General features: G+C 39.9%; 1 protein-coding gene across 13 annotated transcripts in view; it reads right to left on the reverse strand.

Annotated features, from left to right (window-relative positions):
• Positions 1 to 26,430, reverse strand: part of RBMS1 (RNA binding motif single stranded interacting protein 1) — a 210,039-nt gene that overhangs the window by 15,369 nt on the left and 168,240 nt on the right. For all 13 annotated transcript variants that reach the window (XM_036857075.1, XM_036857061.1, XM_036857069.1 and 10 more), the window contains 3 exons: positions 21,783 to 21,874; positions 12,633 to 12,790; positions 10,531 to 10,610 (listed from right to left, as the gene is read on the reverse strand). In XM_036857075.1, coding sequence (XP_036712970.1) covers positions 10,531 to 10,610; positions 12,633 to 12,790; positions 21,783 to 21,874 — 330 coding nt within the window. The remainder of the gene's footprint in view (positions 1 to 10,530; positions 10,611 to 12,632; positions 12,791 to 21,782; positions 21,875 to 26,430) is intronic.

A 26,430-nucleotide genomic window follows, 5' to 3' on the forward strand; every position in this document is an offset into this window, starting at 1 on the left:
TGCAGGCGCTTTCTACGTCTTGGCTGAATCAATGAATCAATACAAATAGGTCTTATTTGTTTATTTGGGGGATACAACATGGAAGACAGCTGTTGTGAGAAAGCTGAAAGCACCTGCCCACCCTGTTTAAAGGTTTTTCTGGGCCTTTAATCATCCCACTTGGTGTTGCTTTACTATACATCTGCCTCAAAAAAATGATCCCAAGAAACTAACAAAGGAAAGCAAAAGATGTATAAGATGCACAGACTCTCTTACCAGGGATACATATTCATTAGTTAAAAAAAGAAAAGAAAAGAAAAAAAAAAAGGCGATGACATAGTAGGCCACCCATGACATTTCCTTTTTTTAAAAAAATTTTTCTTGAATGGAAATAGCAGTGTATTCCTCAAAGCTGTGCTTGTTTCCGTATGTTTCTAGTTAATGTAATAAAGACAATCACACCTTCCTGTCTGGCTCTCACATTCTGTCCTTTGTCTACCGTGGAACCATGATTACTACTTTCAAGTTCTGTTTCAAAGTTCAATAACCATGAAGAGAAAAATATTACTTGTGGAAAATTTATTCCTTTCTCCTTTGCCTCTTATTATCCTAATTCATCTCTTATTTTATATCACTATTACCCACCCGCTAATGACAGGGTGGGAACAACAGTGCCTCTCAATACTCCTCTGCCGAAACACAAAATGCACCCAAAACGCAATTGCAATTCCTCCTCGAGGCTGTCGGGGCCATGGTTTGGCACTCCTGTTTCCTCTCCCTGGTGTGAACTGCTCCAGAGGGACGGGCTGGCGTGTGAGCTCTCTGAATGGCAGCTGTAGTACTATGGGTGCCAGGAGGTGAGAGCAAAACTGTCATGTGTCTGGTGAGACGCCCCGGGCTTCCCTTCTGACTCCTACACCTCCCCCACCCGCCGATTTCCAGAAAGAGGAACTTCCATTCTTCCATTTAAGGCAAACCGGGTGTGATGGAAGATGGACAGGGGCCAAATCTTACATTCCTAAACTACATTCTCTGTCTTTTCAAAAAAAAGATACTGACTTTTGGAAATTTCCACCTTCACTAACAATCACAGAAGGTAAAGTAAATGGATGCAGTGAAACAAGAGAGCCTTCTAACCCCTGACGATGTTTTTAATTCTACAAGTGGGCCGTTCAGGGCCAGATGGAAATGAAGGCCGAGAGAAGACAGCATTCAAGTGGAAGGAAGGAGAATGGCTGTCTGCCGTAGCGGGGATGCCTCATCCTTGACTTCTGAGGACAAACTGAGAACCCGGAAACAAGATCTCACTCTCCACCGACCTAGAAAGGTCCTTATGGCATCAAATGTTTTCTCCAATGATGTCTGAGGTTTTAGGAATCTGCCTCCCCATAACCTTGTGGAACAAGAGAGAGAGATTAAACTCTGTGGTGCTGACACTTTGTGGGGCTTCACTTTGGGGAACTGCTTCTATCTAGAGGCATTATAAAGACTAGCTCCTAGACCGAAATTCAAATAAAAAAAACGTTTACTTGGCACAGCAAGTGAGGCAAATGCACCATTTTCCTCTATTAGCAGAGAAAGAAGGCGACCAAGTCGGACTCATTCTGGAAGTTCACCGGGGCTGCCCAGGCAGGCATGAATGGAAGCAGCTGGGTAGCCATCCCTGGCGAGTGCCAGGGCTGCACATTTGCTGAGAGGCCAAACAGGCCTTCCCTATCTGTGGGAAGGTGCTTCCAACACATTTTCATTCATCTACACTAAGCTCCGTCAAAGAAAAAGCAATTTCAGGCAACAATCAAGCCTGCTAAAAACGGAGGTAAACATAAAGTGAGCGATGATATGTTTGCAAATATATCACTTAAAATGAAACAAATGGAACAAAATGTAGTTGAATCTTTCAAAAATGACTTACATTTGCTACATGATTTTGTGCTGTCATTAAGATTTTTTCCTTCCTCTAAAACCAAAAAGGTAAGTAGTTAAAACAGTTTGTCTACTGGCAGGTGTCCCGTATCTTAGGAAAATTAATTTCTCATTTTAAAGAATTATAACCAGTAGAAATGACACAGTTTTTAGATAGTTGTTGGTTCCTTGCTCCTGGGGAACAGGAATACCCTAGTATTCTGTGTGTGTGACGCAATATAAAATTCTAACAGCTTCTTCCCTCTATTACAGTTTTCTCTGGTCTGTTTAGCAGTTGAAAGTTTTACTGAGTGCCTACTATGTGCCAGGTATAGTGTGAAGAACTAGGGATACAGTGGTGAATAAAACAGGGTCTTACTTCATAGTTCTTGCAGTCTAATGGGGACGAGAGCATCCCCAATCTTTTAAGGCCATTTAGCCATTTATGGGACAGAGCACTGTTTACTGAAATGTTTGTTTTTAATAAAAATGCCAAGCAGAAGTGAAACACTTCTGATACAGGAACAGCTATATTTCTTTCACAGCTGCTGCTCCTTGAACTTGGATGACATGAGACACAGCTTATACCTAAGCATTCTTGATAACCTATTTATTACAAAGATTGTATCATGTGTGCTAGGAAAGCAACTATGTGAAGATTTCTTTAAGACATTTATGTTACCATTAGATTGAGCAAGAGTCAGAGGATTTCAGTTAGATTTTTGAATCGAAAACCAAACTTACATACCCAGATCTGTGTCATGGCCCACTTATTTTTAAGTGAGTGCAAGATGGTTACAAAATGAGAGCTCCTAATTCGACTGGCTTATGCTGCGGCTTACTCGACTAGGGAATAGTCTCCAGTTTGCATTTGGAGCCTAATACCCAGGTTCCAGGTTAAAGACTGGGAGATGCTATGTGATGTCAGCTTTTCCTACAGAACAGATCCTTCAGGTGGCCTCCTTGATTGTTCTTTGTGGAAGGGAGGTATTGAGGAGGCCTGACACGCAGAAAAGGACATGCCATGAATACTTGTAATATGACTGTGATCAACAGGTAAGTTTGAGTATATTAACCTTAAAAAAAAATTAGTTTCTAACCGTCAACCTATATCCTCTATATGGTAATTTTCTAGATTAGTAACTCTTCACCTTATTGAGCAAAACAATAATTGCAAAGAGTTCTAACAAAAACATTTATGATACAATGTTTCATAACATCATCCCTTATTGACTGATTCTGCCAAACATACAACGTATTCTAGGCTGAATTTCCCTTAATGAATCAGGATCTTTGGGGTTTGTAAAGGGTGTGCCTCAGATGTCTTGTGAAACCTCTCAGGTCAGATTCTTGTCCTTAACTAGCCAAGACAGAGAAGTTATTTTCTTGTTCATCAGAACCAACAAGAACACGTACCTCCAGAAGCTTAACTATTGTGGTAGAGCCACATGCAAGCACTGATCTGATATTTTGGGGGGGAATCTCTTAAGAGCCACCTAAGGTAACTGCATTACTGGATTCTCCAATGTGCCCCCCTCGACAGGGACGATCTTTTACCAATGCCTGACGGGTGGCACTAACAGTCCCTCCTAAGCCATAGGGGTGGTGTCCACAGTGTCTCACTGCACATCTCTACCAAGTCGTGTCCCTACCCATCTTCTGAAGCTCAAACTCTACAGTAACTTGCGCTCAACTGTCTGCCCCGGACACCCACATGAAGCATCACTTCTAGAATGCCTGCTTTGACTAAGCACTGCAGTTCATGATTAGACCTCCCAGACATACTCCCCACTTACCTAATCCAACCGCTCAGAGGACTACGAGTTCTCTGTATTTGTAACAAAGTGGAACTTTTCCTCACCAAGTTCTAACAGCTGGAGAAACCGCTACTCCCAAACTCCCATTCTTCTAGCTATGCAGTATTTTATCCCAATCAACAGTCTCTAAGACATAAACTGCCCTTGATAGAAGCTCTTCTATCCGTTGTAGAAAAGTAGTCCACTCAGCAGCCATAATTAGCTTTCTTCCTGAAACTGCTGGCTACTTTCAAGACTCCTCAACTAAATGACATGCAAGAAACTATCCAGGGCTCTTTTAAAAATCTCAACCTAAGGATCCAATAAATACTATCCCTTCTTTGTGTGCACGACATCATTTCCTGTTTCAGCCCCCTATTTGTTTCTAACCAAACCCTGCGGTCCTCTTACCACAGGGCAGAGCTCCGGCTTCTCTCTGCAGATGCCTACACTCCCACGCCTGCTCTGTTAGGGTCTGTCTCTCCTCCTTTCCTGACCCTGATAGAGTAGTTCCATCTCCCACTCAGCTTTACTTATCAATAAAATAATGGTTGAACAACATTCAAGCCAGGTTAAATAGAAAACAAAAACGCAATACTTCCCCACCACTCCAACATAAATATTTTAATATTCTATATTTACTACTCTTCTAAGTCTATATTTATTTTTCATTTTTGCAATGATAGGGCCTTTTCTTCTACCATTTACATTGTGGACCTTTCTCTACCTTGTTATAGAATTTTTTCTTTTCTTTAATGGTTACATAATGTTCTATTTGAAAAGGGATCATGTATAGTTTCTTTGTTCTTATAACACTGTATGAACATCTGTGTGTGTTATCTTTTTTATCTCTTTGATTCCAGTGCCAATATAACTAACATCGTATGAACATCTGTGTGTGTTATCTTTTTTATCTCTTTGATTCCAGTGCCCACGCGATATTGGTGGTCAGATTCTATGGTGGTTAGAATACTGGCTCTAGATTAGTCTCCCTGGGTTTGAAATTTGGTTTTGCCATTTACTAGCTAGTGACTCCAGGCACGTCTCTGGTTTCATAATCTGTGAAATGGGGATAATAAGAGTACTTAAGATTGTACAAAAGATTGTTACAATTAACATACATAAAGTGCATAGAACAGTTCAATGAATATTAGTTACTATTATTTTATCACTATGACAACAGGAGGAGCTCAAATTTTGAGCTATGGCTCCTCCTCTTACCTTTGACTTATCAAGATAAATTCTCGGGAGAGGAACTTCTGGTTCAGAAGTTATAAACATTTTTAGGGACTGGCCTGTTTTCCCTGGAATTTGATTCTGTGATATTTAAGAGCTGGCTATAGTTGCTGCCTTGGCGTCACATAGAATAAAGAAATGTTCAAGCTGTAGTTAAGGATGAAGTTACTGGCAAATGCCTTTTAGAAAACTGTTTTCATAGTAACACCTACATCTTCCACCCAAGATCCTTATGCTTTTATAAAATCTTACTCCACTATTTATTGTTCCTCTCTGGCAGAACCTGATAGTGGAAAGGTGTAAAGCTGATTGGAGGGGGCCTGCTGTAGGCTGGGTGTGATCCATGGTGGTAACAGCTGCCTGAAGGTAGCCTCCTCCTAAGCCTGGCACGGCACTCAAAGGATCTTCAGCTAAAACAAACACTGGCACACTTCTAGTTGAGGTCCCTCGTCACTTTTTAAAAACCAGACTTCCCTCCTTGGTAGAGAATGAGTTGGAGTTTTGGATCTGCAAGACAGCCCTCACCCCACTGGCCTCCCAGGATGGTTCCAGCACTTTTGCTTTCATGGCAATGATTTACTCGTAAGATTCCAGCCCTTGGAGGGAACATCTCAACAATACATGCATTCAGACCCTGCTCTACTGTACATACTGGGTGAGAGAGACATGAACACATCACTATCCCAAAGGTATGATCACATTGTCCTAAAGGTACCAGGAACATTCCACATGTCTTCAAGTATTTCTTTTGTCCTAGAGTTGCCAAACGTTTCTGTTTTTAACAGAGTTAATAATGCTTAAGCCAAACATTCGGGAAATGAAGCGGGCAATAAAAACCCTTGTAAGATGCTTGGTGTCAGTCCATTTATCTCTTGTAAAAATAAAATACAGTGTGAAAAAACAAAAAACAAAAAACAAAAAAACCCTTATAAGATTTCCAGGCTTTTTACTAGGTTTGTAACTTTTCCCCTAAACATTACCTTTTCTGCCTCCTGGCATAGGACAAGGCCCTAATAATTTTACCTATACACAGAACGTTCCAGAATGTAAGAGCAGTTTTCAAGCCCTGCTGGGCACGTACCCAATCTGAAAAGTCAAAGTAACACAGAAAGGAGATGTAAAACAAGCTGAGGTCTTTGGTTGGAGTAGGCCAGCAGTCACATATGCACTTCACTGGAGCTCCTCCACGACACATGCAAAGCTTTGGGCGATGTGGCAGAATGATGCCCGCACAATACTGGGCATCTCACAAGCGCTCACATATCCAGTGAAAAGACACTTCTTTTTTTTAAAAACTCTCTGCCCTTAGCACACAAGGACAGACTCCATTCACGCCATGGAGAGGTCCAGAAAGAGAGATGTGACCGTACTGCTTCCTGCAGCACTGAATATACACGTGGCCTTTGTCCACGGGGTGTGTGTGTCGTGCGCGTCTCCCACAGAGGCAGAAACAACGGATGCAGGGCAAGCAGCCCTAGGAGAGTTCCAGCTAACATGCCATGTGCATTAGTCTTCTTGGAGACTGTACTCTCTTCCAGGAAGGTACTGGAAGAATATGTTTCAGACAAATCCCTGAATCATGGTCATGAGTGACAGTGTTTTTGCCTTGGGCACATCTCCTAATTTGGACATCAGTTCTACCCATCTCTTGTTTCTAATGTTCACTGTGCGGGAAACCACCACCATCCTAGTTCTCCATAATGGAATTTTTATCAAGCAAATGGGACGTACTTATTTTAAACCTCTGTGGAATTCACCTAGATTGTCTCACAAAGAAGTCATTGCTTCTTTTACCCTTGTTGGGGTCCTTCCAAGCAAATCTGACTTATTGCAAACCAGCTAGCACTCGAAATCAAGGTAAATCCAAACAGAGGACAATATTTCAACATTTTCAGGGAAAAATGAGAGACTGAGTTGGGGGGGAAGGACAGAAGGAACGGCCTTCTGAGCAACTTTTTTTATCACAAACTATAATGTACACTTGAAGAATCTGCCATAAGATAAAGCCTTTTTGAAAATGTGGTAACATCAGACACAAAAGCACAAGATTTTTAAAAAGTGATTTCAGAAAGCAGATTGTATAAAAAACTGTGATGTGGTATAGTGGATCTTTATGGAACTCTAAACATATACTACATTATGTACCAGGCCCCAGGCCAGGGTGGGGTATGCCAGGCATGGGGGAACCCAGCCACATCACCCTGGTATGAAAAGAGTGTGTTGGCAGATGGATGGGTGGCATCTGAGAAGTGACAACTCACGTGCACAGCTGACCTCTCTGCTTTGCCATCTAGAGACTTTCTTAAGAGTGTCATGTGATGAGTTTACATTCAGTTTACTGTTCATCGCACTGTTCACGCGATGCGTTTTCTTTTTGGTCCTCAAAAGAAAGTGTCTTTTGGGGACTGTGTCTAATGTAGGTTCCTTTCCTATACTTGGCTCCAGTGTCACAGGCAAATCGCCAGTCATGCAAGAATCGGAGTACTCTGACACAAACCATCCTGGATAATTCTGCTTATGCCAGCTAAACAACTTGCATCACTAAATAAACCATCCTCTGACTGTATTTATGAAATGTTATGTCTGCCTAGCAATGAGCCTACATTATTTAAACATTAAAGTGGAGGCGCATTCAATTTACCCTTGCCTGACAATATTTTTGTTTCTCATCTGGTTCTACTGAAAATAATCATATGCATTCCACGGGGAAAGCCATGTGACAGCAGCCATTCTGCTAACTGGAAGGGAGACAGCAGCATCTAATAAACAGACAGGTAGTCAAAGATAATTCTTGTATTGTGTGTACAAAAAACAATCCTGAGAAGCTGAAAGTGGTTTCAAATTCTGTTGTGGGTTCTCGAGTCCACTGGAGACTTGTTTTGGGGAAAGGTTGGGTTCACTGGAATAGCATGCTTCCCAATCCCGCATTGTACGTTTCAAACTCCTGCCAAAAAGTAGCTCAACCTCACTTAAAGGCAAAAGCTATCCAAAAAGGCCATCAAAATAGCCACGATTCTTGTGATGAGCTCTATGTGAAAAATGCTCTTGGAAACCGTTTGGTGACCTCTGCTGGTATAGGGTGATGCACAGGTTTTTGGTGCCTACCACAAAATTAAAATATAAAACACAGCCCTTGCCGCTAAGAACATGCAGTCTAGTTGGGAACCAAGACTAAAACATGTGAGAGATCATCAAACATCAGAAAATGGCATAAAGTTAAGTCCTGGTTCAGAATAAAGAGAACAGCTTGATAGCACAGTTGTCTTCCCTGCCCGGATGCTCTCCATGGAGAAGGAGCCCATCTGGTTCTTACGCTCGCTTTGACACTTAGCACTACTTGGAAGAAACTATTCATTGCAAAGGTGCAGAGACTCCTACAATTATTTGCGTGTGGTTTGGAAAACAAGGTCTTTTTCTTCCTAGAATGGGTGTGACCAAGAGTCTTCAAACCTACTTCAAAGAGAACAGTTAAATGACACAACCATGAAGTCCTTTGGAGAAAAAAGGAAACTGTCCAACCTCAATTCGTGACACCCTGAGATCTATTTCATTCAGGGAGCTGGTAGATCTTATCTTAGACTGATACAACATCGAAACAAATGTGTGCTGGGGTGTTTTTCCTTCTCGAAATCTCCTTGTTGCATGCAAGAATGAGCTGAGAAAGTAACGAGGTCACAGGTGGGTGGGTGAGCAGTCCTTCAAAGGGACTAATATAATACTCTGGGGTTCTGCCTATGCTGAGGATGGCATGGAAAGCGAGGAGAACACAGGGGGCAGCTGTGTGCAGGGGCCTTGGAAGGCCCCGCAGGGCAAGGTTGACAGAAGCCTCCCACGTATGAAATTTCTCCCTTGTCTTTACTTGGATGGAAGGTAAAAACATTCCCCTCTCGTTTCTTTTTTTTTCTTTCAACTCAAGTGTTGTGGATGGAAAAACAAAACTGACCTAAAAAACAGAAAAGGAAGCTCTTTCACAAGGCTGAGCTCCTTGGAAGAGCGTACTTCTAGGCCTTGTACTTTATGCCTTAGCTCAAGCTCACATACAGCCATGCAAACTGTATGCTGTCAGATTTTGGTATTAAAGGATGCAGTTAGTCTGTGGTATTGCACACACTTATAAACAGATTTTCTATGAAGTGAGACTCACCTGGATACAGAAAAGTAAAGTGGATCCCTAATCATAATCATCAGCCATCCAGTTAAAGATGGAACCTTGGAGCTACAGAAGAATAAATACTGAACACTAGTTACACATGCACAAATGGAAACGTCTTCTAGTTTGTGGTCAGCCGCTTGCACGCTAGCTTGTAAATAGGTAGTGTTGTCTTGGCGAATAGTGAAGTGAAATTTATGCAAAACCAACAAACAGTTACTGGTGCTTAGTATGGTTCAAGTACTGAGCTAGGCAAGAAAACAGAAAGGTGAGAAAACAGTCTCTGCCTTCGAGGAGCTTAGTTTAGTGCACTGACACGTGTAAACATGTTAAATGCTGCCGTACAGGTGGGTGTCCTCAGGGCGCTATGCAGACAGTAACCCAATGGCAGCAGAGGAAGGTGTTGAAAGGGCAAGACAGGACAGCCTGATTAAAGGGAAGTGAAGTCATGTCCTTAGGATTGGGGCGTGGGAGCAGTTTAGGGAGAGGGCTGAGCAGGCTGGTGAAAACTGAGAATTGCTATTTAGGAAAGGGTGAGAGGCTGAGTGAGGAGCAGTGGTGCTGAGGGTCTGATCAAGCTGGAGCTCACTGTATTTCAGGCCAGGTTTAGTGGGAGTTAGAGGGGGTGTAACGTTGGAATGAAAAGCTCCTGAGGTGCAGTGTTTTCTCGGCCAAGACAACACGGGGCAGAGCAATGGGAGGAAGTGACCACAGAGGAGTGGATGGAGGGGCCACAGAAGTCGAGTCCCGCCACTGTAAGGGGGAGGGGTAACACACGCTGACATCTTCCAGAACGAAGGCGGGAGCTAGGGTGGAAAGTACCACAGTCCTCAACGGACAGGACTGACAGGATATTTATTGAGGATGGTGATGAGGTGAGTTAGAGGATGGTTTCCTCATCCAAGGAGGAGCGGCTTCTGAATGCTCTGCAAGTCACACACCTCCTTACCACTGGGTCTGCTTCCATTCATATATATATATATGTTTTTTCTCCTAAGCTTACGTTTCATTTTTTTTTTGAATTTTAAAAGAATTTTTTATTAGAGTATAGTTGCTTTACCATGCTGTGTTAGTGTCTGCTGTACAGAAAATTGTATCAGTTATACATATACATATATCCACTCTTTTTTAGATTCTTTTCCCATATAGGTCATTACAGGGTATTGAGAAGAGTTCCCTGTGCTATACGGTACGTCCTTACTAGTTATCTATTTTATATATAGTAGTGTGTATATGTCAGTCCCAGTCTCCCAGTTTATGCCCCCTCCCACCCCGTAACCGTAAGTTTGTTTCTTTATGCTTCCATTCATATTTAAACAGCTGGGAGAAGTGAATTTTGAAGTCTTATTTGTAGATCCAAAGAAATAAATTTTAAAGAGCTAAATGAGGAGTTTTTTGTTCTTGATATAAGAGTCACCACATCCTACAACAAAAGACTACTGATACAATTTTAGACAAACAACATACCAGAAACTCCGGGTGGTGTCTTAATGAATTTTCCATTAAAATGACCAATAACGGCTTCGCACTTTTCTGTTGATTCCATCCTATTTATACATAAAAATAAAACACGTAAGTAATCAGAGATATCTTAGTTTTCATTTTGTTCTGTACACATGAATACAATCCTATAGGTTTATTGGATACAAATGAAAACTAACAAAAATGTGAATGATAGGAAAAAGTGGGTTTATTCTATCTTTTATTTAACTGTTGTTTGTGTGCTTCCAGAGTAAAATAAAAACTTGATAACCACACGGTACATTCAGAACCATAAAAGAAATAAATTATACAAAGAGTGTTTAATATCAAGCATAGGAAATGTATAATTTTTTCCCACTTGTAGAAAAACTGATAATCAATACACAATAGCTTTGTTAGTCATGATGGTGAATTAAAAATAAAAATACCAGTTTAAAATACTAGTGTATTTAGTGCTGCTGGGATATTGGTCATTTTAAAGATGGTCTTTCCTTTTACATATTCAAAAAAATGACAGACTCAAAAGTCATGATAAGAACTGGTGTTAATCAGAGGATGTGTCTTACAGGTTTTTCTCATTAGCTTGAAGTTTAAAATTAAATTAGTGAAGTCAATTATGTACCTTCTTTGTCATCTTGGCTTTAGAGGAGGAATTAAAGGATGGAGCCTAATAACTTATTCTACATCTGCAGGTGGCTAAGAACACCTGAGAAACCTTTCAGGGGAATTAAATCATTTTGATTGATTTTTCTTTAATGGAAAAAACACTGAATAATCTGCTCAAAATGCACTACGCTCCTGGACTACCCAGAAGAGTTGCACCTTGGTTTTAATGGGTGGTTTTTAATAGTTTTTAAAAGCAATAGAATTTAATTGGGTTCTATCTTTGGATACAGAAATGTAAGTCCTTGATCTGCTTTCAGAAGAACACCCACAGAGGGACGATTTTCTGATGGCGCTGGGCCTTTCACTGTTTCACCTGGGTCCTTTTAACCCACGATGTGCACACTGGGGATGCTGGCCTTGGTGACTTTCCACCTGTAGAATATCTTAGTTTTATTATAAAATCATCTGGCCTAACAGAAAGAGTAATGGAGGACTGAAAGCCAGAAGAACCAAGTACTAGACCTTGCTTCATCGCTTGGCAGCCCTGTGACAATGGAAAAGTCCTTTCTTTAACTCAATTTTCCTATATGTGAAAGAGTGAAAAGTGCTTGCTTTCTTGATCTCACAGGCCTGTGGTAGATGCGGTTGTCATCAAATAGGATAATGTATAGGAAAGTAAAACGTCAGCAATTTCCCCTCCAAAATCAAAGTCAATACTTTAAGACATGTAGACATTTTCGGTTACTGCACAGTATTAATAGGTTGCTAAATGATGTAAAATCAGTTTTTGTACGCAGGCTTTCAGATTGCAACTACGTCAAAAACCAAAGCTTCTTTTGTTTAAGGTTTTTAAAGGAAGCAAACTAACCATTACGTGGAAGTATCCTTTCTGGGGAGGAAGGGATAAAAATAAGATGGAAGGAATGAGGGTACTTTAGATATCTGCAACATTTTACTTCTTAAAAAAAAAAAAATCTAGGCAAAAACTGTAAAACGTTACAACTTGTGTAACACTTGGTGGTTAGACAGGTGTCTGTTGTACTTTTCTGAGTGTTTGAAATATTTCACTTAAAAATCTAATTCACTGACCACATTGATGATGAACCAAAGTTCCATCTAATGCGACAAAAATACCAATTTATTTACGAAATTTAGGAGCCTGAGATTGTTATTTTTAAGAAGTTTAGGCATCTTGATCTAATTAGTCAAATTATTAAGGAAACATACTTGCAGAACTATTGCTCATGTGGTATTTCCTTGCCCTAAGTCACCAAATATTTAGTGTCCTCAGGTTCAAGAATCCTAATGAGCTTCCAAAAGATTTGGAAAAATGCAAACTATTTTTTATGCATAATTTAAGTTCACGGTACAACTGGCTCCTATAACCCTGGCTTAAATTCTCTCTTCTTGCTCAATTTTTATTTTCCAGGAAACATAGCAGAGCTACTGTTGTTGACAAGAAGACAGGGCAGCGTGCTTACCTAGCAAAGCCAACACCACGACTTGTCCCACTGGAATCGCGTAGTATCCTTGTAGAAATAACTTGTCCAAATGGTTTTAGCATATTTTCAAGTTCTTGCTCATCCATGGACAGTGGCAAATTAGAAATATACAAGTTGGTAGGATCTTGTTCCTGTTGCTAAAACCGAACAGAGAACTGTCTATTAATTTCCAGCAGAAGGTGAGATATGTATGTTAACACACTTTTACTTGGCCACTCTCTTAGCTCAGGTCCTTTGAAAGTACTAGCAAGCGAGATCACGGGAACTACAGAACACCCGAGTCACCATGAACACTTGAAAACAGTGTCTGAAGCTTGGACAATCTGTGCAGGTCAGACACGATCCCACCAAACCATTCTTGGCAGGTTTGGAAGCAGAAGTGCTGGCAGGCGTCGCTGAGTTGGAGAGCATGCCCTCATGGAAGCACAACCCTCGGCTGTTTGCAGTGTTCTACAAAATAACTAACCTCTCCTCCACTACTATTTTTAGGAGCCCATTTTGGGCTCCATTTATTGCACAAATGGCTGTTACTGCTAATAATTCAATCCAGAAACACACGACGGATTCTGGACTAAGTCAACTAAAGTCCAGTGGGATTTTGCCCAAATTCCCTTCTTTTGCTCTACAGCAGAGTCCTTACTACCTCTGAGTTGTGATCACCAACGGGAAATAGAGAGCTCCTAAATTAACAAAAACAAAACCCCACAAAGTCATACAAAATGACAGACTCAAGGCAGAACAAATTTTAGAATCTGGATAAAGCTGAACTCAAGTGTAGATGGGGGAAGGGAGTTTTGCTAAATCTTTGCTACTCTAAGAGTGATCCAGGGGCCAGCAGTGATGGAATTACCTGCAAGCTTACTACAAATGTAGAATTCCAGGCCCCATCCCAGACCTACAGAATCAGAAACTGCATTTTAATAAGATCTCCAGGCAGTACAAATGCATATGAAAGTTCGAGAAGCAGCAATTAGATCATTTCCCACCCACCTTTCCACTGCTGAGGTAAAATCAGCTGAAACCAAAGATAGCAATAGAGTTTTCTGAGAACCAGTAACTGCTATGTATATTTACTGAGTCTGGTGTTAAATCATCAGGAAATAAGCTTATCTGATATCTGGAATATTTTCTGACCAAGTAAAAACTCATCTCGGCAATTGTGAGATTAGGATGATCTTAACTTTAAAACAGGCTTTCCTTTGATCTTACTACCAATTGTATCTTTACATATTGAACTATGCAAGTTTATGATTTTTCTTTAACAAGCACTATTAGCAAAGTCATTAATTGATGTCTTAGCCTTAGGCAACAGAACAGCACACTCATTATATTTAAATTTCCAAAATGCACAGTACTTTAAAAATATATGTGAAACATACGCATATTTGTACAAAGTCTCTACTTTCAAATGTATCCTGGCATGAATTAAACCTGAAATAAAACCTTTCCTTTCAGATAATCTGCAAGTAAAAGTAACTGACCTTTAAGATTTAAAACAACAATCTGGTATCCTAGGGAAGGGCAAATACCCTGGTAGTCCCAAGAATTAAAGTTACCAAAGACTGAGAAACTATGGGCAGAAAGTACTGTCCCTATGACTTCCTGGTTCTGACAGAAGGCAGCCTGTTACCAGGCCAGTCCCAAAGGTATGGAGCAGAAACTCCCAACCTGGGTGGTCCAGACTCTCAGGGGTGTGTCAGTGCAGTTGTGTCCAAGAAAAAAATTAAAACTTTTCAAGTGCTCAATAGCAAGCCAGAAACTTAACTTCATTAACCCTTGACAGACTAAACAAAAATGGCAACGACCTTTGCTTCTGTCTGAAAGTAGATAAAGTCAGTGTGGTACCACTGGTTACCTTATGCCGGGCAAAACCTCCCACTGAAAATTACATAAAGCATATCTTTAATGTATAAAAATTGTAAAGCGATTTAATAAATGCATGACAGTAATAGATAAAATGCTTCAAAATAAAGGGAAAAACAAAATGGTCTTTGGTATTAAATTTTTCAAATTCTTCTCAGGTGGCCTGCAAGCTAAAATCTTAATTCCTTATTTCCACTTCATTCACTACCTTCCCTGACTTCACCCAATTAATCCACAGCTCCTCAATTAACTATCTCATGTTGGCTCTAACCTCCCAAGTCCCTGAAGCTTTCCTGGAGTGCACAAGACTGTATTTGTTCCTGCGGAAGTCTGGTCCTTAGTTGGTGAACACAGACGGGGTTCTTTCTCCCTGAAGGTGGGTACACTGAGGGGTCCTGTAGCCTAATACAGCCCAATGACATTTATAGTGCATCCTGTACATCCCAGACCCTCTTATACAATAATTGTGACTCCAGGCCTGTCTTCTAGCCATTTATAGTTGAGTTGGGGAGATAAAAACACATGTAATCAATGCTGTAATAGAGATGTATACAAATCACAATGGGAGGACAGATAGGGGAGCTTGTCTTTATTAGGGAACACTTTACAGAGGGCATGACATTGAGTTGAGACTTGAGAAACAAGCATAAGGCATGAGGCTGAAAACCAGATTGTGAAAAGCTATCCAAGGAGTATGACTTTTTTGTCAGTTATCACTGCTTAAATTTTTCCACTTAAGCTAGCACAAAATAGAATGACTATGTATCCTGAAGAGTGTGTGGGCAAAGGATAAAGTAGCCTTGCCAGAGCTGCAAAATTTCCTTGAAGGCTTGTATTTTATCTAAAAAAAAATATATATATATATCATGTAAATGTTGCAATCTACTCCCTAACTATTTGAGTTTGTTTCATATAGAAATAATATTTCTGAATTAATACTTTCCAGTCATACTGATACTGCAGGACGATAACCCATGTTTATCCTGTGATTTCAGGTGTTATACTTTGTTGGGTGAGGGGGAGGAGGAGGAAGGAGGAGCCGCGTCCCTGTGCTGCAGCTAGAAAGCCACGCCCTAAAAAATCTGGAGCTTCTGGAGGCACAGAAGCAAGGGAGTGATGTGATCAAGTCTATCTTATTAGAAAGATTTCGGAATCATGCTTAGTCAGATTCAGAATAAAGCTGGGAACTCCCTAATTAAAGCGCATTAAAACACACCTTGGACAAAGATGTGGCATTAAAAATGTTACATAAGAAACATGTATCATAAATATTGTGAGCTTTCCTTTTGAGTTACAATTATTAAAATCTAAATGACTAACATTTAAGAATATTTAAGAATGTTCGTAGACTTTGTCATCTGTGAAGTAGTTTCAAAAGGGCTGACAATGTAGGTAACTAAGTACTTTCTAAATCTGTGTTTTAGTTGCTATTAAACTATTAATAAAAATGTTATTCTTGGGTCTTCCCTGGTGGCACAGTGGTTAAGAATCTGCCTGCCAATGCAGGGGACACGGGTTCAAGCCCTGGTCCGGGAAGATCCCACATGCCACAGAGCAAATAAGCCCGTGTGCCACAACTACTGAGTCTGTGCTCTAGAGCCCGCGAGCCACAACTACTGAGCCCACGTGCCACAACTACTGAAGCCCCCGTGCCTAGAGCCCATGCTCCACAACAAGAGAAGCCACCACAATGAGAAGCCCGTGCACCGCAATGAAGAGTAGCCCCCGCTGGCCGCAACTAGAGAAAGCCTGCACGCAGCAATGAAGACCCAGTGCAGCCAAAAATAAATAAATTAAAAATAAATAAATTAAAAAAAATGTTATTCTTTAAAATGTTGATTCAACTTGAATGTTTACCAATGAAGAAAAAAAATAATAAAAAGTGCTAAATCAGAATCAGGAAATTGAGCTCCTAACCCACTCTATGATAAATAGTGAGATAAGACAGACTAAATACAGGTAGATATTTCCTGTGATTTTAATGCTTTTGTTTTCAATAGCAAACACTCAGTCAACTAGCTCTCTTCCTTTGGAATGACCTCTAGGGCTGACATTATTTATCCTTCTTTTCAAATGGTCAACTTATCTTGCACACATTGCATACAAAGTTGCAAGTAAAAAAAAAGAAGAAAAGAAAAAAAGAGAAGCAACTCCAAGCTGGCAGCAATGGCCACAAGAATATCTAATCACCAAAGGGTCCATGCATTCTAATCACCATACATTCCTAGTAAACGGAACATACAGTACTTGTACTACGTGAGAGTGGTTCTTGAATAAGGGTAATTTCGCCCCTTTAAAATCAGGGACAACCATAACTCTGTTTTATTACATACACTGCTATGTCTGAAAAAACAATTTTTCTGTAAATTATGGGTGGTCAGACATAAAAATGGGGCCAACAGGCCTCTTTATATCCCTAGGCATGGAAAGTGTTCAATGGCTTCTTTAACAAGTAGAACACTTGGATCCCACATTGGCCATGAGAGGGATAAATGGCTACTAATGTTCACTTGAGTAGAAAAGTGGGGCTTGGAGGTCCCACATGGTGTAAAGCACTCAGTCATCATCTGAAAGAAATTAACAAAAACCTCCCTATGCGTGTGGAATGGTTCCTAAAATGCAAGAAAGGGACCTGGCAGGAAGACCAGACATCTGTTTTCTCTTGAACTGAGTAGGTTCACCAACCAGCAGATAGCTGCTTATGGGTATGTGAATGCAAACTGCTTGAAGCATGGTAGACCTCTGTGTGGAAGGGCGATTAAATTCCTGCTCCTTTGACTGCCTATTTACTGAAAAAAGTGCGAGCATACCGCTAGGCAAGTAACACAGGGCGATCCGCTGACCCCCAGCAGGTCTTAAGAGGTATTGCGGAAAGGCCTACAGAAGTCACTCTATTAACAGATATCACCATTGTTGACTTGAGTTTTATATCTTTTGAGCTCGTTATCTGAGGTTTTTTTCTTCTTTTCATAGATTCTGAGTCTCTTATTTTGAAAAATGCACACATTTGAAACAAATGCCAAGTTTAACATAAATGGCTCAAGTTTAACCTTGAGCCTTTTGGAAAACCTTTGGTAAATTTCATCAGGGTACTCAATGGACTCAATAAATATAATTTTTAAATGTCCCATTCTTATCTCTCCATATCTGCCCAAACTGGGAAGTTTTTCTCTTGCTTAATTGGCTTCTTTGATCATCAACAAAACAAACATTTAATATCTACCATAGGCCAAGTACCAAGCAAGGCACTGAAATTAAAACACGAATAAGAAACAACCATTGTTGTCCAACGTTCTCCACTTGTAGCTTTATAATTCAGTTTTGAATATTTGTGGAGTTCTTTTTCAACTCAGGTAGTCAAAGTGTCAAACAATATTATATTCTCCCCCACTCCCCACACTCGCCTAGTGGAATGTCCCTTAATTTTTTCTGATTATGTAAGAAAGCAAGCCTTTAATATGTGGCAATGTGAATTTTCAAAACTTTATAGTGTCCAGATTAATTCACTAGAGGAAAGTGGAAAGTGATAGGTCCCTTATCACCCAAACATGGGAGCCAGACCTAAACTTTTATAAGCTGTCTCCACAAAAGTTACATGCCAGATGCTCCTTTATCCGGACAGCATAAAGGGGATAAGTCAACTCCCGATACTCAAATCCATGGTTCCGTGGCACAGAACAATGGACCCTCTAGCATTTAAAATACCTTTTGTAACTTTAATGATATAATAAAAAAGAAATCGGGTCCAGGAAACTCAGTCATCCTACAGAGACCCGAAGAAATTCACAACGTGCAGAATGTTGGCACACTGCCAGCATCTCTGAACCCGTGCATTGTTCCCTCCCTACAGATGATGTAGGAAGGGATCACTTTTCCTAGCCAATTTACAGTCCAAGCCACCCAAGGAGGTCTTTGAACAGTGCTCATTATCAGTCCACGGGAAAGCTGGCATTCAAAGTGCACGGTTGACACAACATACGGTGCCAATCTAGGCCCAGTCCGGTTCTGACTAAATGCATTGTAAAGACTTCTTCAAACAGGATATATTTAATATATTATGCTACTCAATATCACCGGCACTGAAAAGATGCCTAGGTAAGTGCTCATGGGGCTGCTCTAAAAAAGGCCTCTGTATTACCTGGAGCAGGTTGTTAAAATAGGCCTCTTTCTAACTTTGTTTCAGCAGAAGTCACCGAAAAATGGGTTTCAGGCGTGCCCACGTTCCAGAGTGAGAAACCAGACCACCTACACAGAGTCTGCAAAGGAGTGGCTGAGATCTGGTTTGAGAGGCTCAGCTGACCACCCACCTCTCGTCTGCCTGGGAGGGACCGGAGAGGCTGGAATGAACACGCAAGTGGAGAGAACCGCTGATGTGTTCTGAGTCCCACCACACGGGCTGCCTCCCCCATCACTGCCGGTGCAGCAAGAGGTGCTTCAACAGACCCCTCAGGAGGCATGGTCTGTGACCTTTCGAGCTTGGTGGATACAAGGAATCAATGTCTGACTTAAGCCTGAGGAATCTAAAAGGCAAAGGCTGGTTGAAGGGGCCCGTAAGTGCAATTGGGAGGTAACTAGTCTCCCGCAGACAGCTGGCAAACAGATCAATGTGGGCCACACAGGTAGAGTTGGCCCAGGGTTGTGTTAGAGCCTTCCAGGAAGGCTGTCTTGAAGGATAAGAAGGTCCTAGAAGAAAGGGGCTGAAGGCTGACCTTTAGATTCTCAGGAGCTGAGGCTAACAGCCTGAGGACACGTCTTCTCTAGCTTGAAGGCACTACAGGGGAAAGAGCAAAGCATTCTACTAAAGAAAGCATCAGTTCTCTGTCTGCCCAGAGAAATCAACACCAGATCACAGAATTGTCAGGTCAAGAAGCTTTCCCATCCTTTGCCACTGCTCCAACCTTGGAGGGGTTAGAAACCACAGCTAGCTATGGAAGAGTGGGAAAAACACAAATTTGGGAAATAGGAAAGAAACTAACCATGCTCCCATCCCAGGACAAGCTTACTACCTAGAGCAGACCAGAGCTGGGGGAAGGGAGAAGTTTTAATATTATACGGCACTCAAAATTTTGTCAAATAAACAGGATTGGACATTTCAATTATAGGTATCACACACTTAGCATTGGAAATGTGCTCTTAAAAAAAAAAATCAGACACTCAGCATCAAAATGTTAACCAGGAGCCTATTTCATATTATTTCAAGTAAGAAGAAAAGTATAATGTATTACCATTAATCACAAACCCCAATTTCCTAAAATGCAACTAAATACATTTGTTACACATCTGTACGTGTGTGTGTGTTTGTATACACGTAATACATGGTTATACTGGGATGTAAACTTTTAAAATATCACTTCTTGATCACCAAATTATCAATATGGTTGTTAGCGGACAACTGCTTTGTAAGTTGTCATTTCTCTTAGCACCAGCAGCACCCAAGACACACAACCCTTTTTGCTGACTCTCAGCAGAGTTTTCAAAACCTCTACACAATTCTGACATTTTACAAACTGTATTTGGAATATAACCTGAGATTTTCCCCTTAAACATCTTGTTTAAAATATTGTACTGACATTGGTGTAAATACATATAGAAAGGCTGAAAATGTACTGAAAGACAATTATGTTCCCTTAAATTTGGATATGAAAAAAATTAAGGGGCATTCTACTGAAAAAAATTAACCAGAAAGACCTGAAATGACAGAAGCAACTGACGGAACTTTTCAAAATAACGAGAGTTGCCAGAAAAGTCATGGGACCTGCCCTAGATTTTATCCATGAGAGGAAGAAACAGGAGCTTCACAGAGTAGAGGAAATGGACAGAACAGAGGGAAAAATAGAGCCCTTTTCCAATTGTGCCTTAACAGTCCTGCTTAGAAAATGTATGGTTACCCATTGTTTACATAGGCACATTAAACATTCTGTAAATCATATACAACATAGGTACTGCATACTCACAATTAAATATATTTCAAGCCTCATAATCACCGTCTTTCAACAATACCACAGGAAACTGCTGTATATTATGGACAAGTAATCTAAAAATCACGGTGCTTAGTATTTACGTTTGTTTATTTTAGCTTCTTCCTCTGGAGTTTAAAAACATCTGAAATAAGTCCAACTCAATCCAAAGGTCTAAAAATATTAAAAGTCAAGGATTACTTTAGAAAGGTGATCCCTTTCATCAATTCCTGAAATCTTTATTCATGCTGATTCTTTTAATCAAGGTAAATCTCTATCCTGGTAGCTGCATATATGTCCTTCAACAGCTTTAAGGTCTTAGCAGGTAACTTATCTCAACCAGGGTTCTTTAACTTCCATAAATCTTCTTTCCTTATGGAAATGTGAATACCCCTCAGGGAATGACCACATGCTACTCTTCAGAAGCAGCAAAGGACAGCACAAAATTACTTTCTTCCGTACTTCAAGACACCAGACAATATAAAATTATCGATCTTTTGAAAAGAATATACAAGATATCAAACTGCCAAGTTTCAAACTTGAAAATATGTTCCATAGCAATTCAAAAACCACAAAAAAAAAACCGTACATAATTGTATGAGTATCTTAATAAATGTACTGTAGGCACTAGGTATGATATAACCCAAGTTTACATTTAGGCAATAAGACTGGAGCATAAATACCACTTCAGTGATTAAGAGTTCATCAAAACAAGTCCTGAATAAAGTCACTGCAGAACTACTAAAGAGAAGATTTATAATCCATAAATAACCAATGTCTAAAAATCACTGACTTTTTTACACAGAGGAAATAGTATCTGTAGTTTACACTGCATTAAAACTACTAGTATATTTGTACAAAGCATACATATGTGATTATATTTGTTATTCTTTCAGAATATGACATTCTATACACAATTACCTCCTGAAGTGTTTCTAAAATGTATTAATTCCTTAAGCATTGACATTTTAAAATTATTTTAAAAAATATAGTACAGAGCTTCAGCCCACAAGTACCCATTTACCTGAGAAAATCTGGTGCTATTTCTCCATTTACTTAGGGGGTTACATAATCTGCTATGTGAAATTTTATACAGTTATAAAATCCTTCTTCACATATAAAATTATGAGGAACAGTCTTTGGCAAAATAGCTACCATTGAGGATGCGAAGGCATGGGACAAGTGTCCACAGGTAACTGTGGCTCTCTGGGATGGAAGGAAGAACTTGAATGGTGACAGGAAAAGCCACGTATCAAGCTTCAGAACCAAAGCCAGAGACCAGAGCAGTGAGTACCGGCTCTCAACTCACCTTTGCCATTTGAGCTTGAACCCCACTTGCCTTCAGGGCAGACACAGCCTTCTGAGCTGCTGCAGGACTGTCAAAGTCGACAAAACCATAACCTGAAATGCAAAACACACTTAGTGTTTAAGCCATTATTTTACGATTTCGTAAAGAGGAAAAGGATGACTCCATTTGGTCTCTGATGCAGGCAACAGAAATGAAAGCCCTGACGTCCTGACAAGTCTCAAGCTTTACAGCCGCAATGCAACATCCTCCCCTAGCTGTCCTTCCCCATCTATCACGGGCTAGGCAAGTTGCCCTTCAAAGTTCAAAAAAAAAAGGAAAAAAAAGAAACCAGTTTTTTTCCTTTTCCACATCTTTTTCTCAGGTGTCCTGTACTTACTGGGGGAAAACAAAAAGACATCTAAGTTATATCAAGATTAAAAAAAAAAAAAAGAAAAAAAAAATCAACTTCAGAGAAGTAGCATCTTTAATAATTTGGTAAGAAAGATGGTGCTATCCTACAGAGCTTACAAGTGTATGTTTATTCTGTAGACTACATTTTATTTTTCAAATAAGTTAGGTACAACCACTGGATACCCCGAATATAAAATAATCTAAATGTTAGAACTTGGTTAAAAATATCATTATTTATCTAAAATACAGCTCATGATCTCTTCAAAATAAATAAAGGGCGGTGGGGAGAGGGGAATGGCTCCAGAAACCCAAAATAGCTGTTTTAGCAGTTCATGTCCTAAAGTCTAAAAACAAAACATAATAAAACAAATAAGTAAATAACCTCCTAATAGAGGTCCTGGTTCAAAGCGCATTTATCCACAGCTTTTCAAACATTTTAAATAAGCTGGTCAGCTAGTCTGCCTGGCCATGACAAATCAAAAGCAGGAAATGATGGGGAAAAAGGGTCGGGTTGAGGGTAGGGCTGCTACAAAATAATCATATGGATGGTATCCATATGCTAATTATTAGTGAAAATGAATAGCAATCAAGAAAAGAGGAAAACTATACAAAGAACAGGCCTTACGCAGCAGAAGAGCAACAGCTCCATGATTTCACTGATCCATAAGCATCACTATTAAATCAGGCAATCACTGATTTGTCACTATGATAACCCTTAAGTTACTGAGAAAAGGTTCAATTCTACTTAGCACACTGTTTAAAAGATCAGGGTACCAGGCAAAAACACCAACAGAGATTTCCTTGGAATTCAAACCTATTATCAAATTAATTTTGAATGAGGAAGAATATTTTGAAAAAGAAAAGCCCTGTTTGGAGGTTGCATAGAAGAGGGGCCAGCCCTATCATTTATTTGCAGATATTCTAAAGCTACAGTAATTTAGACAGGAAGAAACTAGTGTCAAAATAGGCAAATATATGCATCAACAAGACCAAACAGAAACTTCAGAAGTAGTCCAAAGGTGAGTGTACAGTATTAATACCAAAAATATTGCCTGGTAACAACACTAGTGAACTAGACTACGGATTACAGAAATAGATGTTTTAGGAGAGAGAAGTGTCAAAGCTGAAACAAGCAGCTGCTTCCTTCGGTTACTTGGAATTGGGTTGGAATAAGGCCTAATTTGATTTTGACAGTGAGTGGAGAAATAGTCAGGTTGGAAAGAAAAAGAAGAGGTTGACCCAAGTAAAAGCAGAGAACGCTACTCAACAGCCAGGTTAGAAGTCAGGTTAAACGTATTTTGGATTCCTTTTTAGAAATCTGTTGTTAATGCTAACATGCAACCCGTTATGAAGGTACACACAGGCACACACATACTCACTCTCTCACTCTCATACATATTTTACTACCAAACACAATTTAAGCAGGTCATAAATGAACACCCAACTACACTGAAATGATGTAACTTCTACTGATGGATATTTAAGACACCCTCCTTGATTTTGCTGTTGTCAAATAAATTACAATAAACAGAAGATCTCAAGCTTGATATTCATGTAGTTGAAATTGCTATTCATTCAGGTAATATTAGTATTATTTTATCTGTTATTTCCTTATTAGGAAAAATCCATAATGGTTGCATTTTTAGTTAACTGTTTATAACCTTTTCTGGCCTTGCCCGATGTCTACTACATAGCTGTTTCATAAATATTTGCTGAAAAACAAATATAACAGGTAAGCATGCAACCTGTGCTCTTTCACTTCCTCTATTATATTACTTTCAAGTAAATATAAGAGTATATAAATGAGTTTCACAGGTTCCATGGGTTTCATTATATAAATATGTATAGATATTTCTGAAGGTGGGATAAACTAAGTAACACAGCATCCTCTCACTGGACCCCCAAGAGGATTCTTCTCAGGTCTCAGGACCAGGAACAGTTATGGTATTCCTGCTTCTTGGATTTTCTTCTACATTGCGATTACTGAATCATGGGAATAGGTATGTTTATTTTTGCTTTGGCAACTAAGAAATACAGGGCTATTTCTATAGTAACATGAAGTTTCCTGCTCTTACCCCTATTTTCCCTTTGGTCTGACTTATCCTCACCCATTTTACGTCTGTGTGTGTGTGTGTGTGTGTGTGTGTGTGTGTGTCTGTGTGTGTGTTTTCTGGTCTTATATGCAACTCTGTAAACATTGATAATTAACCAGTTGGTGTCACAATCAATCCTTTGTAAGCTTTTTTTTTTTGGTCCTGAACTACCATATATTCCAGTGCTGAAAAGCATTTAAATACCTTTTGTTGGCTAAAAACTGACAAAAATTGAAAGATAGAGCAACTGAATAGTGAATTTTTAAATTTAATAACTACGATAACATGTTATTCAGAGCAATATTTCCTTCAGCTTAATTTTGTCTTCTGGAGAGAGGCTTCAAAATATGTTTTGTGACAAAAAATGTTCTATGACCTATAAGGTCTCTAATTTCCAGGTATAAAATTCTTTGATCTGTTCAACTCTCAAAAACTAAGTATACAACACAAGCACTTTCCATTTATACTAATAACCTCTTAAGCATTACCTATATTCATCCATCCTTCCACCTACCCACCTTCTCAAGTTATCTATAACATGGCTGACATGTTATCTGTCTTTATTATGAGCTATGCTGCGTTATCTTTTTCTCATTTGTCCTAAAATTACTATTTTTCAGGAGCTCTTTCATTCTCCCTCCCGGAGTTTTATAAACCCGTTCTTGCTTACTCTCTCCGCCTCACTCACTCACCCACACCCCAGATATCTGTTACTATTTCTTACTGAGAGGCCTGTGTGACACAAAGAGACTCAGAAGGTTTCTATCATCGCCCCCCCACCAACATAAGGCAGTCTCTCCTGAGATTCAATTTAGGAGAACGTCTCCAGGAGACATATATCGAAAACCAGTGCTGAATCATTCTTATGCTTATTTAGAAGCCCCAGAAATCTCTCCACTTATCTTTGGACCCTTCCCAAATATCATGAGTTTGTATTATGATGTTAGGTTTAGCTTTAGTATTTTTTTACTTGTACCTTTTCCAGATCATGCTAAGCATTTTGTGGAGTTTTGGTTTCTAGGCAATAGGGTCTTGCTGGAAAAGAGTGTGTAACAGTAGTGTGTCCAGTGTGGAGGTGTGGCAGAGAATTCACCCAGGGAGGCCTCTGGGTCCTCTCCCTCACTTAACTAGGGCAGCTGTGCTTTTTAACACACTGATCTGTTGCGAAGATTTCTTTTTGGGGGGTAAGGGGGTTGGGGAGGTGAGGAGGAAGAAAGGTAGGGTAAGGTTATAAAATGACTTGTCTACTGTGATTTTCCTCTTGGTTTGAAACAAATGCTGAGATCAGCTTCCTGTCTTATACCTGCAAGAGTCTGGGTTTTTTTGTCATAAAACCGAAAGGTTTTTTTCTGTGTCCCTGCTCACCCAAATCATTTTAAAATATGGTAAACAAGACTAATCTGGTAACTGGGTAGACATTTCAGTCTACAATTTGACTCTCTCCAGTTTAATTCACTTAAAATATTAATTGATTACCACTCTACGTAAAGCATTGCTCTATTCATCGTCCTAAGGCAAAACTGCCTGAATGTGCCATGTTGACTAAACATGGGCTTAGATATTTGCCACAATAGCTCCTTTAAATTCAGGAGCTTTGAAGAAGAGACAGAAATACAATGAATCACTTCAAGTCTAGATTAAAGGAAACGGCTGGCTTCTACGGTGAGGCCCTACCATACCATCCAGAGGCTTCATTTATGTTCTCTGCCTTTTTCAGATTGTGCTAAGCCACAGCCGTCACCACTACTTGAAAAACTGGGGTCTAATTAATGAGGAGATTTGCCTTCTCTGCCTATTCCTGTCAACCTTATTTCAATTCACAGGGTCAGTCGTTAGACTCAAAGTCAGCTGACTCCATTCTTCCCCTTTCCTAGAAATCACATGCCTATTGTTAAGATGCTGGATCATTAAAAGTCAGAACCACAGAGCATCAGTGCTGCCTACTCTAGACGCCTCCTCTTCCAGCTCATGGAGCCGGATGAGCTCATCCTAATTACACGGAAAACTGAAGGTCAGTGCATCAAATTAATGCAGCAGCATATTTCAAAGGGGCGTATGACCTCCCCTCCCTATTACAATTCGGTCAGTGCAAATGGTTCTCTCCTCCCCGCTGCCAATATTGTCAACAGGCATTCAGCAGAGAACAATCGGGAGTATTGAAACAT

Source organism: Balaenoptera musculus, chromosome 7 (assembly GCF_009873245.2).
Source record: "Balaenoptera musculus isolate JJ_BM4_2016_0621 chromosome 7, mBalMus1.pri.v3, whole genome shotgun sequence".
Classification (NCBI taxonomy): Eukaryota; Metazoa; Chordata; class Mammalia; order Artiodactyla; family Balaenopteridae; genus Balaenoptera; species Balaenoptera musculus.